The sequence below is a fragment of the Ursus maritimus genome, unplaced genomic scaffold, assembly GCF_017311325.1.
Source record: "Ursus maritimus isolate PB19 unplaced genomic scaffold, ASM1731132v1 scaffold_17, whole genome shotgun sequence".
Lineage (NCBI taxonomy): Eukaryota > Metazoa > Chordata > Mammalia > Carnivora > Ursidae > Ursus > Ursus maritimus.
Window position 1 is genome coordinate 25,649,199 of NW_024424119.1, and position 16,469 is coordinate 25,665,667.

The 16,469-nt window shown below is 38.0% G+C and overlaps 1 protein-coding gene across 8 annotated transcripts in view; it reads right to left on the minus strand.

Annotated features, from left to right (window-relative positions):
• Positions 1 to 2,832: 2,832 nt before the first annotated feature.
• Positions 2,833 to 16,469, minus strand: part of RNF38 (ring finger protein 38) — a 130,285-nt gene continuing 116,648 nt past the window's right edge. For all 8 annotated transcript variants that reach the window (XM_040631608.1, XM_040631604.1, XM_040631603.1 and 5 more), the window contains 6 exons: positions 15,954 to 16,115; positions 15,316 to 15,422; positions 13,706 to 13,790; positions 9,783 to 9,904; positions 7,672 to 7,771; positions 2,833 to 6,258 (listed from right to left, as the gene is read on the minus strand). In XM_040631608.1, the coding sequence (XP_040487542.1) occupies positions 6,196 to 6,258; positions 7,672 to 7,771; positions 9,783 to 9,904; positions 13,706 to 13,790; positions 15,316 to 15,422; positions 15,954 to 16,115 (639 nt within the window). In that variant the 3' untranslated portion in view covers positions 2,833 to 6,195. The remainder of the gene's footprint in view (positions 6,259 to 7,671; positions 7,772 to 9,782; positions 9,905 to 13,705; positions 13,791 to 15,315; positions 15,423 to 15,953; positions 16,116 to 16,469) is intronic.

A 16,469-nucleotide genomic window follows, 5' to 3' on the forward strand; every position in this document is an offset into this window, starting at 1 on the left:
TATACATAGTCAGAAGCATATCTACCTTGTTTGTAGCACCCTTTTTTATTAGAAGTGATAACTACCAAGAAGGTTGGATAATAAAAAAATTATTCTTATCCAAACATGAAAGGACTGAGGTAACGGGAAGAGAGAGGCCATCATATCGCAAATCTCTAAGTTTACTATTGAGGAAGTGGGGAAGGGACTCTAACACTTGAAAAGGAGGTTAAAAAAAGCAGCTTGTGAACACGTTTACTGGATACATTGATGGGTACTGGTAGACACTGGGTGTTGGCTACAGGTCTTATTAACCAGCCATTATACTGTTTCCACCTTAGACCAAGAATCAGATGTTTGAAGGAAGGTGGGTTCCTTTTTACTTAACAATTCGCTTCCCTTCACTTCCTGTATGGTGGGAAAACATCCTTACTGATTCTACAGCACATTTCCAGACTTCAGACTGTAAGGGGACCTTCAATTTCCCTGGCTGTCACTATGTGTATTTTTCTTTCTTCAGTTTTTCTTATTCCTGTATTTCCCACTTGCCATTTTGGGAGGCAGAGAGAGCCACATGAAAGACGTTAAAAACATATGATCTGTAGGGCAACCTCAACGGCAATCCACCCCATCATCTCGATGTGGGTTGGAAGTTTCCTACTCCCAATCCTTCAGAATGCCCAATTCTCTGATTGGCAACTAATCTCTCAAATTGCCGTGAATCCTGAAAGTGCTCAGCGAACATCTGATTAGGGAATGTACTGAGAAGAAACTTTGCTCTTGAATGTTACCGAGGCCAGCTATACATGATGTTCACAACAACTAAGTCAGCTTATGTACTGAATATAGCAGAAGTTATTCAACTACACAAGGAGTGAAACACTGCTGGAGCGCCTGGGTGGCTCAGTCATTAAGCGTCTGCCTTTGGCTCAGGTCATGATCCCAGGGTCCTGGGATCAAGCCCTGCATTGGGCTCCCTGCTCCCCTAGGAGCGTGCTTCCTCCTCTCCCACTCCCCCTGCTTGTGTTCCCTCTCTTGCTGGCTGTCTCTGTCAAATAAATCAATAAAATCTTAAAAAAAAAAAAAAAAAGGAATAAAACACTGCTAACCACATGATAGTTTATTAAGGTATGCAGTGGTAGAATGTTAAGTCTTGAGGGTATCAGGAAATAACCTGCCACTATCCCAATCTAGACCTGTCCTGTCCAACATAATGGCCACTATCCACAGGTAACTACTTGAGCATGTGAGATGTGGATAGTCCAAATTGAGATGTACTATAAATCTGCACACTGGATTTCAAAGACTTAGTATGAGAAAACATAAAACATCTCATTAATTTTTATACTAATCACATACTGAAATATTTTGGGTAGGTTAGGTACAATATATTAAAAATATGTCAACTGTTTCCTTTTACCTTTTAATGTGGCTACTAAAAAACCTTTAATTACAACTATGGCTCATTACACTTCTAACAGCAGTCTATACTGGCTGTCATCTGAAACATACAAGAGACCTGAAACACCTGTAGCACTGTGATCACAAACATTCACAAGAACTTTTTCCTTTGGTACAAATCAGGTTTTGTGATCTATTAAGAAATAATGGTAGCCAGTGAGCTTTAACTGGTATATATGATACAACCAAGGTTTAGTAGATGACTTAAGAATTTAAAATGGAAAAGATTTGTAAAAGGGGGAAATAAATGCACCAAGATGAAGTCCTGGTAAGAGTCTACATTGCACATCTTAGTTATAAGGGCCTCTGTTGCTCACAGAAAATCTGCTGATTCAGAGGCTTTCTAGGAGAGCTCTTTTCCAGCTAGTGACTCTGAACCCAGGGCTGCCATCACCAATGGTAGAGGAAAAGAGAGCTGGCTTTTAAGTGCTGCCACAGGGCCTGTTCTTATAGGCCTTTGGTCTTTGAATTAGTGCAAAAACTACTGAGGTATTTGTTTCCTCATACCAGTTCTTTGAAACCCAGTGTAAAAATGTACAGTACATCCCACATTTTCAATGCTCAAATAGCTGCACGGGCCTCCCTGCCTTACTGTAGCTACCGAGGCACGAGAGCACGCACAGGTGTGTACTGAGTGCCTCTGCCGTAAGACAGCACAAGTTTTGGGTTTCTGGAGGTATTCAAAGTCCAACACAAGCATTCTTTCTAATATGCTGGAAAAATGAAAAAACAATCAGGACTTGGTCAGTATACTGAATGCTTCTAACAGCGAAGTGCTGGAGCCAGTCAGAGGGCATCCTCTCCCCTCAGGCCCCAAGAGAGGTAAGAGGGGTGGAATCTATTCTTCAGCCTCCACTTTTTGTTTTGTTTCTAACTTTCCTTCTCGAGTAACACAGTCAGCATGTACATATAAGTAGATGTCTTTTACTCCTTTTTGGTCAAAGGAAAGGGATTACACAAACATGTATGGAAAGTGACTAACAGAGGCTCCTCTTCCCTATTATGTTGACAGTAAGTTGGACGTAAACTGTAGCTAATGGAGACAAATTTGCTCAGTTATCTACTGTCATCTTATTTCCTGCATCTTATGGTTCGCATGTATAGAAAGATATCTAGTTACCTAGTATGTGGCCCTACTGTTCAATAAGCTTATTCAGCTATCTTCTTGGGTTTTGAAAGGATAATTAATAATTCTGTTCCACATGCTACGATGCTAGTTGTTTTCATGTTTCTAAGATGTTTACACAAATGTATTATAGTCTAAAAATTAAATCTAGCCACAGGTAGCTCAACAGCTCCATCCTCCTGCCGCAATCCCCCTACAACCCTCCCGCTTCAAGGACACACAACCTTACTCCTTCCCTAACACAGTAACACGAAACACAACAAAGGTTTTAAGTGTACATCATACATTTATTACCAACAACCCTCTCAACTCCAAAATTGGGCACAGGGATTAAAAATAAAAATTCATTGCACTACTTAGTAAAGCATTACTAGTAACTTTCATAAAAAATGTACAAACTTTGTTAAAAATTTATCAAGCCTTCAAATGATTTGGTTACAGATATTTATAATACGTACATTTAAAACTATATGTTAACTGATACAATGGGATATGATTTGAGGAAATGACTCAGCAAATGATTCCAAAAAACACCCCTGTAAGCTTTCATAATCTGAAACAAACAGCAAAATGAGGTAACCAAATGTACCAACAGGGGGGAAAATAGCTTTCTAATGAAGGCCTAAAGATATCTGTGAAAAATATTCTCTTTGAGTTGGTAGATCTCATTCAAAATACTATAAGAGGACCAAATTTAAGAATCTTAATAAATCACATTTCAGAGAGTGTATAAAATCTAAATATGCTTTCACATTTTCCAGATTTTGCTCAAAAAAATTCAGGACAGAAAATCCTAATGAGATCTTGATACCTGGAGGCCTTGACTTTTTTGTTTTGTTCTATTTGGGGGGAGGGGGCACTAAAAAATTCAAAGATGATAATTCATGCAAAATAACACAAAATGAAACCCCACAGCAGAGTTAAGATGGTAAAGCCAATATTGTTTTAGGAGAAAAGAGGAAGAAGGCAACAAACCAACATCTGCCTGCTATCTGGTGCATCGCTCAAGGTGACAACAGCTGGGCACGAATCAACTGTTCTTTCTTTTGCTAGCCATGAAGCTGCTCACTGTGGCTAGTCTGAGCTGGTTCAGACCACATGCATGTATGCTCCTAATACGCACTAACCACTTAATAAGCAAATCTGTACACATCTCTAAGGGCCCCATGCAAAGAAAGACATTCCCCAAGAGAGATCAGCCACAAGAGTGCAACATTACTTCAGGATTTTACCAAAATAGACCCTGCTGCCTCCTAAATTGCCAACTGCCTCTCAAAAATTTGCTGGAAAAGGGATATTATGACAAGAATTCATCGTCCAAGGGAGGGAAGAGCTACTTTTCCTAGTCATTAGTACAATGTGCCTTATTAGGTATCTATATAAATTAGAAAAAGTGCTTTACTTGCATGCTTCAATAAAATGAATACTGAGTGTAGTAGTGTTATGTTAGATCTGTACAGATATAAATTTTTTGCAGCTATATAAAAGAGTCTATGTATAAGATGGGCTTTTGCCATTTTAAACATGATTTTCTATGATTAAAAAAAATAAAGATCAAACTATACGTGATTCGTAATGTAGCTGATTATTACGCCAATAATTTTGGTCTTCAACACTCTTCTTATTCATCAGGAACAGGTGGGGAACGTCCTAATGATTGTAAAGTAACATGTGCACTTCAGCACTGTTGAGATGTATTTCTGATGCACTGACAAATACAGGGGCGAACAGAAAGTGTGCAAAATCCTATTTGTCTGACTAGATAGAGGCAACAGTGTCTGGAAAAGGGCAAAATTGTGCTTCTGTGAGAATTGACTTTACTGAACTCTAAGCTGGGATGAGCTTATAGAGACTTCAAGGGAAGGCAAGTAGCATGGCAGTAACAAGTAGTTAACACTGTCTGAGTAGAAAACAGAGCCAACTGAAAGCTGAGTGAGGCTGGCAGCAAGTCATCACAGTCCTGACTGGGATTACGCAGCTCGCGCTACCGCAAACAAAGCAATGACCTCAACTGCAGGAAGAGGCAGACAATGCTGAAGACAACAAAAGAATGAGGGAGGAATCAAAACACTGCTGGAAAAATGACTTTAAACGATCTAAATGATGCTCAGTGGACCTATAAACCCACAGCTATGTATTATTTCAGAGCGACTAAATGAAGGTCAATTCCTGTTTGACAGCATTATTTTTATACAAAATCAAATCTTCGTTTATACTGCAAGTATTCTGGACCTGTTATATTAAATTTTTCTCATTCAAACAAAAATTTTTTAAAAAAGCAATAAAACATCAAAGCACATCAGGTCTAAGAATTCGAGCTGTCACAGCACTTGATCCATCCTGGAAATCAGGGTTTCCATGAGAAGCACATTCACGGAGGGAAGAACTAGACAACGTTCAGAATTGGAGGTTGGCAGGTGAATCGATACAAACAGAAATATAGTTTCTTAAAACAATTTAGTTGCCTATGAGAGCTTAACAAAGAACGTATCAGAAGTCAAGCTGAATTAGCTAATAGATTTTGTTCTGGTGGAAGTAAAGGAGGTGAGACTTCATGGGACCAGCGATATTCTTAGAAATATATTACTCAAATATCTTCAGATAGACTACAAACCTAAACATTAAGAAAAAAAAAATCACAGGTACTTCCTGTAAGAAGCTTACTGGAAATGTAAAGGAAAAAAACAAAGTATCAACATTCAAATCACTGATTGAAATGCTAATATTGCTAACTGATGATGTATGATATTGCACCTTCTTTTTGGAAACAGCAAGTTGGAGATTTAAAAAATTTCTTTTTCACAACAGAATCAAAAAATCAGGTTCATGGAGTGAGAAATCTGTTACACTTTTTTTCTTAAGTGACCCACTTGGGACCACCAACGAAGAGAAGGTGACAGCTGCCTGAAGCAAAGGAAGAAGGCTTTTCTCATTCCATTCACTGGGAGGGAAGGGATGGAGTATTCAATGCTTATCATTGATGCACCCTTAGCAATCAGTGTGCAACAGCAAACACAAGGGAAAAAACCAGTGTACAGTACTAGTGCTGTTTAAATAACACACCAGATTATACATTGCAGCATAATTAAAACTACACACACATTCTTGGTACATGCTGGTATATAGGATCTCATACACACGTTAGCTACCATGCCCTCACACAAGTAGTTGCGCACACTCTCTCTCACACACAGATACATTTATCACCAACAGTCATACGCTGCATTCATTTCCACTCACAGTTTCTGAAGGCTCTATATAAGGTAGATTGCTATATCATCTGGAGCTACCACTTTTTATAAAAGCACATGCTAAAAGATCACGTCCACTGTAATCTTGCAGCAACACTCGGAATGATCACACAAAAACCAGGGAATGTTAGTGCACACACAAAATTAAGCTAAAGAAAAAGTCTTTGGAGTTCCAATCACACGGTTAGTATAACAATCCCATAATTGTGAAGACTAATTGTAAGCTTTTATAGTTGATTAAGTCACACAGTGCAAAGAAAGGTCCATTGACCCTTTTGGTAAAGGGAGGGCTGGAAGCCACACAGATTAAGTTCAATGGATAGTCCGTATATACATGTGATGAGGAACACCCGAACTAAATTTGTGCTCTTAGGTTGGTCATTCTGAATCCCGATGCACTTCTGAAGCATCAGCTCGGCAGATTGGGCAAGTACGATTTGCCTAAAACACAAAAGAGAAAACTTGTCTGAACTGTGATTTATACAATGTAACATGTTAAAAGCAACAAGCTATTTTTACTTCCCATACAGTTTTTATTCTTTATTCCTTTAAAAAGGTACAAAGCAATCATTAAATCTCTCTTTTAAAAAAATACACCACAAACTCAAAATACTTAGCAGCCGATGAGTGCTTTTATTTTTAATAGGTCCGTTTCAACATATAGGCAAAATTACCTATCACCAGTTCAGACAATAACTAGCTTAAAACGCCCTCTCAACAAATGGTACCACCATCTTCTCAGTTGCCAAAGCCACAAAACTATCACCTGCTCTCCTACTTTCTAAAACACGTTATTCATGAAATACTCCCATCTGTACATTATAATAACTCTCCAATCAGTCCTCCTCTTTTCATCCAATTGCCAATATTCCTTCTCTGTCTAGCCCAGAACATCATCATCCCATCTCAAAGTCTCTCAGAAACCTCTCTCCTTTCCCATTCTCCTAACGGTGGTCAGTCATCTTTCTAAAGCACAACCTCAGTCATAGCCTTCCACATCATTTCCAGGATCAAGTCACACTCCCTCACAAGCATCATGACTTCACAATAAGCCAGTCACTGGCCATATCTTTGAAGATCTCGTCTCTTGCCACTCTCGCTATCGGCCATATGCAATCTGCTGTTTTCTGATCAGTCTCTGTTCCTACACAGCAGGGCTGTGTATATATAATACATTCTTCTTCTAAAAAGTTAAGACTCTCTGCCTTCAGGATGTGGCTTGAGCTAAATACTGGGCACCCTTACTCGGTGCTCACACAGAGGACTGATTCTCTTTTAACTCATTTGTCTTCCTCATCAAATTGTGGCCCTAAGTAACCCAGAGGTATTATCATTTTTAAGATCATTCAGATCAACTAAATGAAGTTTAGTTGATGATAAAGTTGACTATTTTTAAATTATTTTACTGCATCATATTTTTATTCTACTATTATAAAATACAAAATTTGTGTGCTTTGGGTTTTTCTTATCTACAAAAGAGAAAATGATAAGAATTAAATAAAAGCACTAGTGGTTCATTTCTCATGTAAATCTCTGACAAAGGAGGTCCAGTGAGGTCCCCTTCTAAACTCTTACAGGAAACTGGCCCAGGAAGTTCAGGCCTTGTCCCTATGTAACACTAGAAAGGATATACTGATGATCAAGTACAGATAACCCATTTTCAAGTTTTGCGCAATCACTCCCACATTGATGACTCTAGTTAATTTTTACTGGCCTTTTCATTTGCAGAAGTCATTGAAAATTTTGTCTCCTTACCCATCCTCCACCAAACAATGGACCTATTTTACATAAGACTATGGTCAATAAAGGAGAAAACTCAAATGTTATTCTCTTCACAGATGCCATCCACTTTACCTTAAGCCATTTGTCGACACACTTGGCATGGAACTCGTGGTTACAGGGTAAAACTCTAAGTAGCTGCCTTGACTCAAAATCACACATGCATACTACACACCTAAAAAAAAAGCAAAAAAAATCACTTAACCATAAATTCAAGTGGTTTTCTATTTGTTATGACTAATGAAGCCTAGAAAAACCATTTACCATCTCACTTTTCAAACTGTCATTTAAATTTTAAGACAAAATAATCTATCAATACCCTGAAAAAATAATGATATTAAGACATTTAGAGGGCTTTGCTTTACTGAGAGATCATCAAGAAAACTTCTGGTTAAACATCCAAGCTAGTCTTAATACTGAAGACACTATAATATTCGACAAATGGTGTTGAAACAATCAGACATCCATATGCAAAAGAATGAAGTTGGATCCCTACCTCACATGATATGCAAAAATTAACTGAAAAATGGAACAAAGGCCTAAAGTAAGAGCTAAAACTATTAAACTCCTAGAAGAAAACATAGGGGTAAATCTTCATGATACTGGAATAAGCAATGGTTTAGCAGAAATGACACCAAAAGCACAAGAAACAAAAAAATTAGGTAAGCTGAACATTAAAAAAAAAAACAAAAACAAAAAACTGTGCTTCAAAAAACACCATTAACAAAGTGCAAAGACAACTTACAAAACGGGAGATATTTTTGAAAATCATATCTCATAAGGGAACTTGTATGTATAACACATAAATAACCTCTACAACTCAATAACAAAAAGCCCAATTTAAAAATGGACAAAGGATATTAACAGACATTTCTCCAAACTTCTTTGGAGAAATACATAGGTGGCCGGCCAGTAAGTACAGTAAATTGCTCAACATCATTTGTCATCTTGGAAATGGAGATAAAACCTTAACAAGATACCACCTCACTCCCATTAGGACAGCTAGAATCAAAAGAGAATAATAATAACCACTGGAGAGATGTGGAGAAACTTCACATATTGCTGGTGGGGATGTAAAATGGTGTATCCACTTTGGAAAAAACTAGCAGCTCTCAAAAGGTTAAACAAAGTTGGGGCACCTGGCTGGCTCAGTCAGAAGAGCATGTGACTCTTGATCTCAGGGGTGTAAGTTCGAGCCCCACGTTGGGTATAGAGACTATTTAAATAAATGAATAAATAAAAACTTAAAAAAAAAAAAAAAGGTTAAACAAAGCTACCATATGGTCTATTAGATAGCCAAGAAAAATGAAAACATATATCCACAGAAAAATTCTGTACAGAAATGTTCACGGCAGTATTATTAATACTAGTCAAAACATGGAAACAAGCCAAATGTCCATCAACTAGGCAGGGATAAACAACATTTGGTGTATCCATCCAACGGGATATTATCTGGTCATAAAAAGGAACGAAGAAGTACTGATACGAGCAACATGATGGACCTTGAAAACATTAAGCTAAGTTAAAGAAGCCATACATAAAAGCGCATATACTGTATGATTTCATTAATGTGAAATGTCCGGGACAGGCAAATCTACAGAGATTTAAAAAAGAAGTAAAATAGTGGGAGTCTATGCTGGAATAGATCGGGTTGGGGAAAAATAGGACATGGCTGCTTTTTTCTCTTTGAGGTGAAGAAATGGTGTACATTTGAATTTGAAGATGGTTGGAAAACTCTATGAATATACTAAAAACCACTGAATTGTACACTTTACATGTGAATTATAGCTCCGTAAACTTGTTATTAAAGATATTATAATAAGCAGAATGTTTAGGTAAAAACCTCAATGAGACTCTTTAATCTTATATAAAATATTCTAAGAAACCATAAAATTTCTAGGCAACCTAAAAATCTAGAACAGGACTGTCGAACAGAACTTTCTCAGATAGAAATGTTCTACATCTTCCGTCACAGCATCATTAGTGAGTGCAATAAGGAAACTTAACTTTTTATTTAATTAATTTAAACAGCCCCATATGACTAGTGGCTACCTTACCAAACAGCACAGGGCTGGAGTATACAATAGAGACTACTTACATTTATCAAGTTATCTTTGACACTCAAGCTTTTCTTTTATAAAGGTAGAAAAGGAAATTTCAGAGTGATGTCAGAAAAATGTACTTACAAAGTCTGTTCTGACTGGTGGTTGTTAGGATTGAACCGATAAGAAGGAAGCTGTTCAATATCTGCTTTAGTCAGTCCTCGAGGCTTAGCCTCTCCCAGTCGCTCTGCCAGGTTTAACAGGGCCTAGAGAGGGAAAAAGGAGACAATTTTCAACTCTCTTTAAATTTTTTTAAGGATTTTATTTATTTGCCAGAAAGAGAGAATGAGCATGCACAAGCCGCAGGCAGAGGGAGAAGCAGGTTCCCCGCTGAGCAAGGAGCCCGATGCAGGACTCGATCCCAGGACCCTGGGATCATGACCTGTGCGAAGGCAGACGCTTAATGGATTGAGCCACCCAGGCGTCCCTCAAAAACACTTCTAAAAATAGTCTGTTCAGGGACGCCTGGATGGCTCTGTTGGTTAAGCATCTGCCTTCGCACAGGTCATGATCCCAGGGTCCTGGGATCGAGTCCTGCGTCGGGCTCCTTGCTCAGCGGGGAGCCTTTTTCTCCCTCTGCCTGCGTCTCTCTCCCCCTCCCTCCGACAAATAAATAAAATTTTAAAAAAGTTTGTTCAAATCAGGATCCAAATAAATCCATACATTACCACTGCTTGGTATGTCTCTAATACGTTTTTGTACTCTTATCTGTTGAAGAAAACAGGTCAATGGCTTGCTTGTACTAATTCCCACAGTCTGAATTTTGCTGACCGAACCTACCTACCCTGAGACTTTTACTTTCTTGTCCCCTGTACTTCCTATAAGTTGGTAGCTTTGACTATTACCATCATAAGGCTCATCATGCCTAGCTGTTATGTCAGCAGTCACTGATGAACACTGCTTAGGTCCATTAAAGATGGCAAAATGGTAATATTCTATCACTTTCTTTCTTTTTCTTTAAGATTTTATTTATTTATTTGACAGAGACAGACAGCAAGAGAGGGAACACAAGCAAGGGGAGTGGGAGAGGGAGAAGCAGGCTCCCAGCAGAGCAGGCAGCCCGATGTGGGGCTCGATCCCAGGACCCTGGGATCATGACCTGAGTTGAAGGCAGACGCTTAATGGCTGAGCCACCCAGGCGCCCCTATTGTATCACTGTCTTAATTTATTAGATGAAATATTACTATACTGAACCACTGTCCCATATCAAACTGTACTCAGTAGCACAATTTAAATAGAAAAGGCAGCATGAGACCAGTGAATTTCCTACTTCTTGAAGTTATCACTAAGAAATCGTGGATTTTAAGATAGGTTTGCTTTAGTTATGCTCTTATGCTTATTGATTTTATGGCAGTAACTCCTTTTTCCCAGTTTTCAATGGCTCTAATTACTCATTTGCTTTATCCTACAATCTGGCAGCCCCTGGTATGCTGCTTTCCCCTCTTGTTTAGGTGGCCACAGGGTTAAGAGAATGGCTAACAATCAAATGATGATGGACAATGAGAGAAACAGAATCAATTTCCCCAAACCTCAATAATTAATGATATGATAGCTGTGTCTTAACATGATGACACCACAATGCTGTTTTGGTACCACTTATTTGGAGAACTGGGTCATCTAAATAAATTGCTCCCCCTTCACCATGCATGCCCCTAAGTCCCTCTAAAATGGTAGATAGTAAATTGTTAAATTTGATATCGATTGCAATTAGCAGATAAAATTTAGGATACAGCCGATATAAATCTTTTATACGTCTCTTATATATACCATAGGACACTTTGGTCATTGAAAATAACTTATAATAATTATATTCAATAAAGTACGTTCACTAAGCCCTTACTGGATGGAGGCTATAATGATAATCAAGCCTTCAATGAATTTATATGATCCAGCAAGCAAGACAACTAAAGTGAGGACATGATTAACATGCATGGTTTTATAAGAACTTTAAGAACAAAAAGGAGGGAGGGACTCATTTAGATCTGGGAATGGACTAGAAATGCCTTTCACAGAGGTAGTATTTTTAGCCAGGTCTTAAAAGACGGTTATGTTTCCAAATTGGGGGGGGGGGAGTTCTTAGGCAGAAGGACAAGGGGAATAAAGGCACTTAGGCAAGAACGCAAAGGATAGATTCAAAACCAGAAAAGGAAGAGTCTTGATTGTATTAAAGTATGACTGCCAAAGATCAAACATATTTAACTCAAAGTACAGTTCACAAAGGTATTTCAATGCCAAATAAAAAATATATTTTTTCAAGATTTTATTTATTTGTGAAAGAGAGGGAGGGAGGGAGGGAGAGAGATAACACACAAGCAGGGGTAGTAGCAGGCAGAGAGAGAAGCAGGCCCCCCACTGAGCAAGGAGCCCGATGCAGGATCCCACTGGGATCATGACCCGAGCCGAAGGCAGACGCTTAACCGACAGAGTCAACCAGGCGTCCCAAAATATTTTTCTTATACAGGGATGGTATCACTGTTTCTTCCATTGATGGGTACATGATCTATTTAACGAAGAGGTGTCCTCTTCAGCAAGGTGACTTATGACTTTAGTACAGAATACCTAAAGGATAACCAACTCCTTTCCACGAAACTAACGTCATCAGTGTAGCAACAAAACCACGAAATTACTACAGCCCCGTTCGCTCTCTAGAAATCTGGAACTGGAATCCAAAGGACAGTGCAGTGTGATTATATATGTAGAAGGAGAATGATAAAATAGCATTTTGAAAACTACAGAAGAATATAGCATTTGGCCTGATCTCTTCCACGTGTGTTTAAAAAAAAAGTGCTTTAAGATTGTGTGTGTGTCTCCTTGTATTGTCTCTTTCACATTGTATAAATAGAGACTGAGAAAGGCTGGGATGAGAAAGGTAACTAGCAGTATTAAGAAAAAAGTCACATCATCACTCACATTCAACAATGCAAAGTTGCCTTCCAACCCCTAAATTGCACCTCCCATTCCTAACCTCAAATTATAAATTATTTTATACATTTATATATATTTTTATATTTTGCATGTAAATAGATATTTAAAAATGTATATTATATATATGCATGTCATATATACTCATGTATAATACAGAAAATATATATTATATAAATATACGAAATATAAGCTACTTGAGAGCTGCTGTCTTCTTCCGGTCTGCCTTCTTCATGAACCGCTGCGATCTTTTTTGCAGAGCATCTTCTTTTGCAAGCCCCCTATGCACCCGACACTACCACAAACCATTCAGCAATCAATCCCTGCTGATTCTAGTGTTAAGTCTTTCAAATTAAACCATATAAGAGTTTTAAGAATAAAAAAGAAAAAAGTCTCTCAAAGTCTACTCTTATATTTGCAGTTCCCATAGCTCAGAACTGCACGGTTCTATAACTTGCCCAACCTATTAAATAAGTTTTCCTTCCACTAACGTCTAACCACTCCCATCTATTCCTTCACGCTACTAGCAGAGTTTTGACTCTTAGAGGCTGATGTCATCAGAACCAAAACGTTTAGCAGCTCCTTCCTCCCACAACAGACAAAATCATGTCTCTAGCAGGGCACACATACTCAACAAGAGCCAGTTGAGTTTTTCAATCAAATCTCTATTTTCTCCCTTTCACTTAAGACACCAACTGTATGTTGTGCCTCAAGAATATCCAGCGCTTCCCTACCTCAATCTCATGCATGAAGCAGCCTTTCCATCCTTTAGGAACCAGCTCAAACACTCGTGCTTCCACAAAATCTTGTCAGAACACCCAATCACAATTCATTGTTCTCTCATCTACATTCTTTCACGGGAATTGTATGGAATTTCAAATACAGCACCAAGCCTATCTTGTTATCATAGCTGTGTGGTGCATGTAGAAATATCCTAAGGGTGCTGATCACTTTTTTGATATATTCGTATTGTGATACATACAAAAGATTTATCAAATGCATGCTTAATTAATGAGTAAATGAGCAGAACAGTACTTCTTATGCATATAACACTACCCAAACCAACTAACAGTTCACCTACTAACCTCATAATTTTCTACTTCTCCATCTTCCACGTCCAATTCAAAGCTGAAAGTTGGGCCCACTGCAGGTGGCACTGGAAGCATTGATCTGCAGTGAAAACAACCAACACTAGCATTGATACACTGATACATTACTTCAATGAACAGGATGGGAAGAACAAGGTTAATGCCAAAAGAATAAAGAATGGTCAGTGTTAATCAGTGGCAACCCCTTAAAGAAAAGGACTGTACTAGTGATAAAAACTGACATTAAAAAAATACAATTCACAATAGCATAAAAAACATGAAATATTAAGGATTAATTTAACAAAACACATGCAAGACCTATATAATTAAAAACTAAAAATACTACCAGGAAAAAACATTTTTTTAAATTAACAGAGAAATATACTGTTAAGCAGACTAGAAGATATCAATTCTCTTCCAAAACTGACCTATAAATTTCATGCAACCCCCACCAAAATCCCCGCAAACTATATTTTAGTAAAAACTGATTTGCTGATATTAAACTTTACATGGATCATGTAAGACTTTAAGTAAAATAATTTTAAGAACCAAATTCTGATACATTCTGATTTTAAGACTTATAATACAGCTACGATTATCAAAATAGGGTGGTATAGGCACATGGTTCTGTGTATAAAAACATTTCCTAGTCTTCTTAGAAAGGTAATTATAGACTTGAGATGGAATTCTGGCCAGTGGGATGTAGGCAGGAGTAATATATGCAACTTCTATAATGTATACCTGAGAGGAAGCAGGTACACAGAGAGATCCATTTTCATTTTTGCTAGTTGGAATGTAGATATAATGGCTAGAACCTGAGGAGCCATCTTCAATCATGTAGAGAAAGCCATAAAATTGTGAACATGGTAAAACCATTCCTTAATTATAGGGCTAACAATCCCTGAATCGCCTACTTCTGAACTTCATTACACGAGAGAAATTAAAAACTATGATGTGTAACCCTTGGGCATTTGTTACAAACTTAATCCTAACAGTACTTCTAAGGCACAGAATTAACTTATCTGTCCCTCTTTCCTTGAGAAAAGCAGCAAAATCAAAAGCTGGATATTTGGGGCACCTGGGTGGCTGTCAGTGAAGCATCTGCCTTCGGCTCAGGTCATGACCCCACGGTCCTGGGATCAAGCCCCACGTCAAGCCCCACGTCGAGCCCCACACTGGGCTCCCTGATCAGTAGGGAGTCTGCTTCTCCCTCTCCCTCTGCCCCTCCCCGCTGCATGGACACGCGCACTCTCTCTCTCAAATAAATTGTAAAATCTTAAAAAAACAAAGCTGGATATTCAAAGATGGTTAGTGATCACAGCTGTTCAGAGAGCCAAAAATTGTGAACTTTTCTACCTTTTATTTTTTAACCTTTTGACCTATTTTCTCACTCACAAATTTCTTCCTCTACCACTTCTCCCTTGTTCTTAGCTCTTCTCTTTATTTCACCCTTACATGGTTCCCCAGCCCAACCCTTTAACATTAAATAAAAACAAATCTCTAACACACCCTAAATCATATATCACATAGAAGATATTCATAAAAGAAAGAGAATGTCAAGGGTATCAAAATTCAGAATTCACTAAAATGAGAAAAACAGAACTTACAACACATATGGTAGTAAGCTGGGATGATAAGGGGGAGGTGGTATTGGCTGCTGGGATCGATATCTACTACGTCCTGTGAGCCTCCGAGGCATAAATGGAGGATACGGCTGTAGGGGAAAAACATTAAAACAATTTAAGATCATTCCACCTTTGTAACTATTTATTCCGTCGAATAGTTTCTCTTCCTTAAAAAACCTACAAAATTCCTTACTATGTAAGTAACATCTGGTATTTATTAGATGTTAGCGTAGATACAATAGCTAATTTAAAACATACACTTAGGTGTATTTTTTAGTGGTTAGAGCACCCGGGTAGCTTAGTCGGTTGGGTGCCCACTCTTGATTTTGGCTTGGGTCACGAATTCAGGGTGGTGGGATCAAGTCCCGCATTGGGCTCCAAGCTTAGCGTGGAGTATGCTTGTCCCTCTCCTCTCTGCTCCCCCACCCTTCTCTCTAGAAATAAATAAAATCTTTTTTAAAAAAGCAAATACACTTAGGTGTATTTTTAAATACAATGTTCCAACCAAATGTTTTCAAGAATACACTTAAAATTCTAAATATGTAGAGTTATATAGACACAGAACTCAAAACAAGTTATCACAGCGAGTAATAGATTAATAACCATGAATGAAAACTTACTACTCCAAAGGACACCTCCTGATGCAAAGGATCATGGGTCAGGAACTGCAATGGAGCTGATGGAGGTAATGTTGGGGGATGGGCCGATGGAGGGTAAGTAAAACCTCCTACTGGAAGATGTTCTCCTAAGAGTTCCACTTCATTTTCTATCCTTTGCAGAGGCTGAGGGAGGAAAAAAGCGAACTAATACATTAATATACTACCAGTGTTTAGATAGATTATGTTTTATAATAATAAAAATTAACTCCCCCCCAAAACCTTTAAGGTCATGTATTCCTTGATGTTTACACCCATCTAAATTTATACATGTGGACATAGAGACTACAGTAAAATCTTCCTATTTTTTATTGGATTTCAATAAGAAAATCTCTGAAACATGTCATTAAAACATTTCCACTATCCAAAGACACATTTCACTATTTGAAATTTCTCTTAAAAAGGAGACAGAGTAAGTAATTAAAGTCAAAATTCTTATTAGTCATGATACACTGACCTACTCATAAAATTTTCAGACAT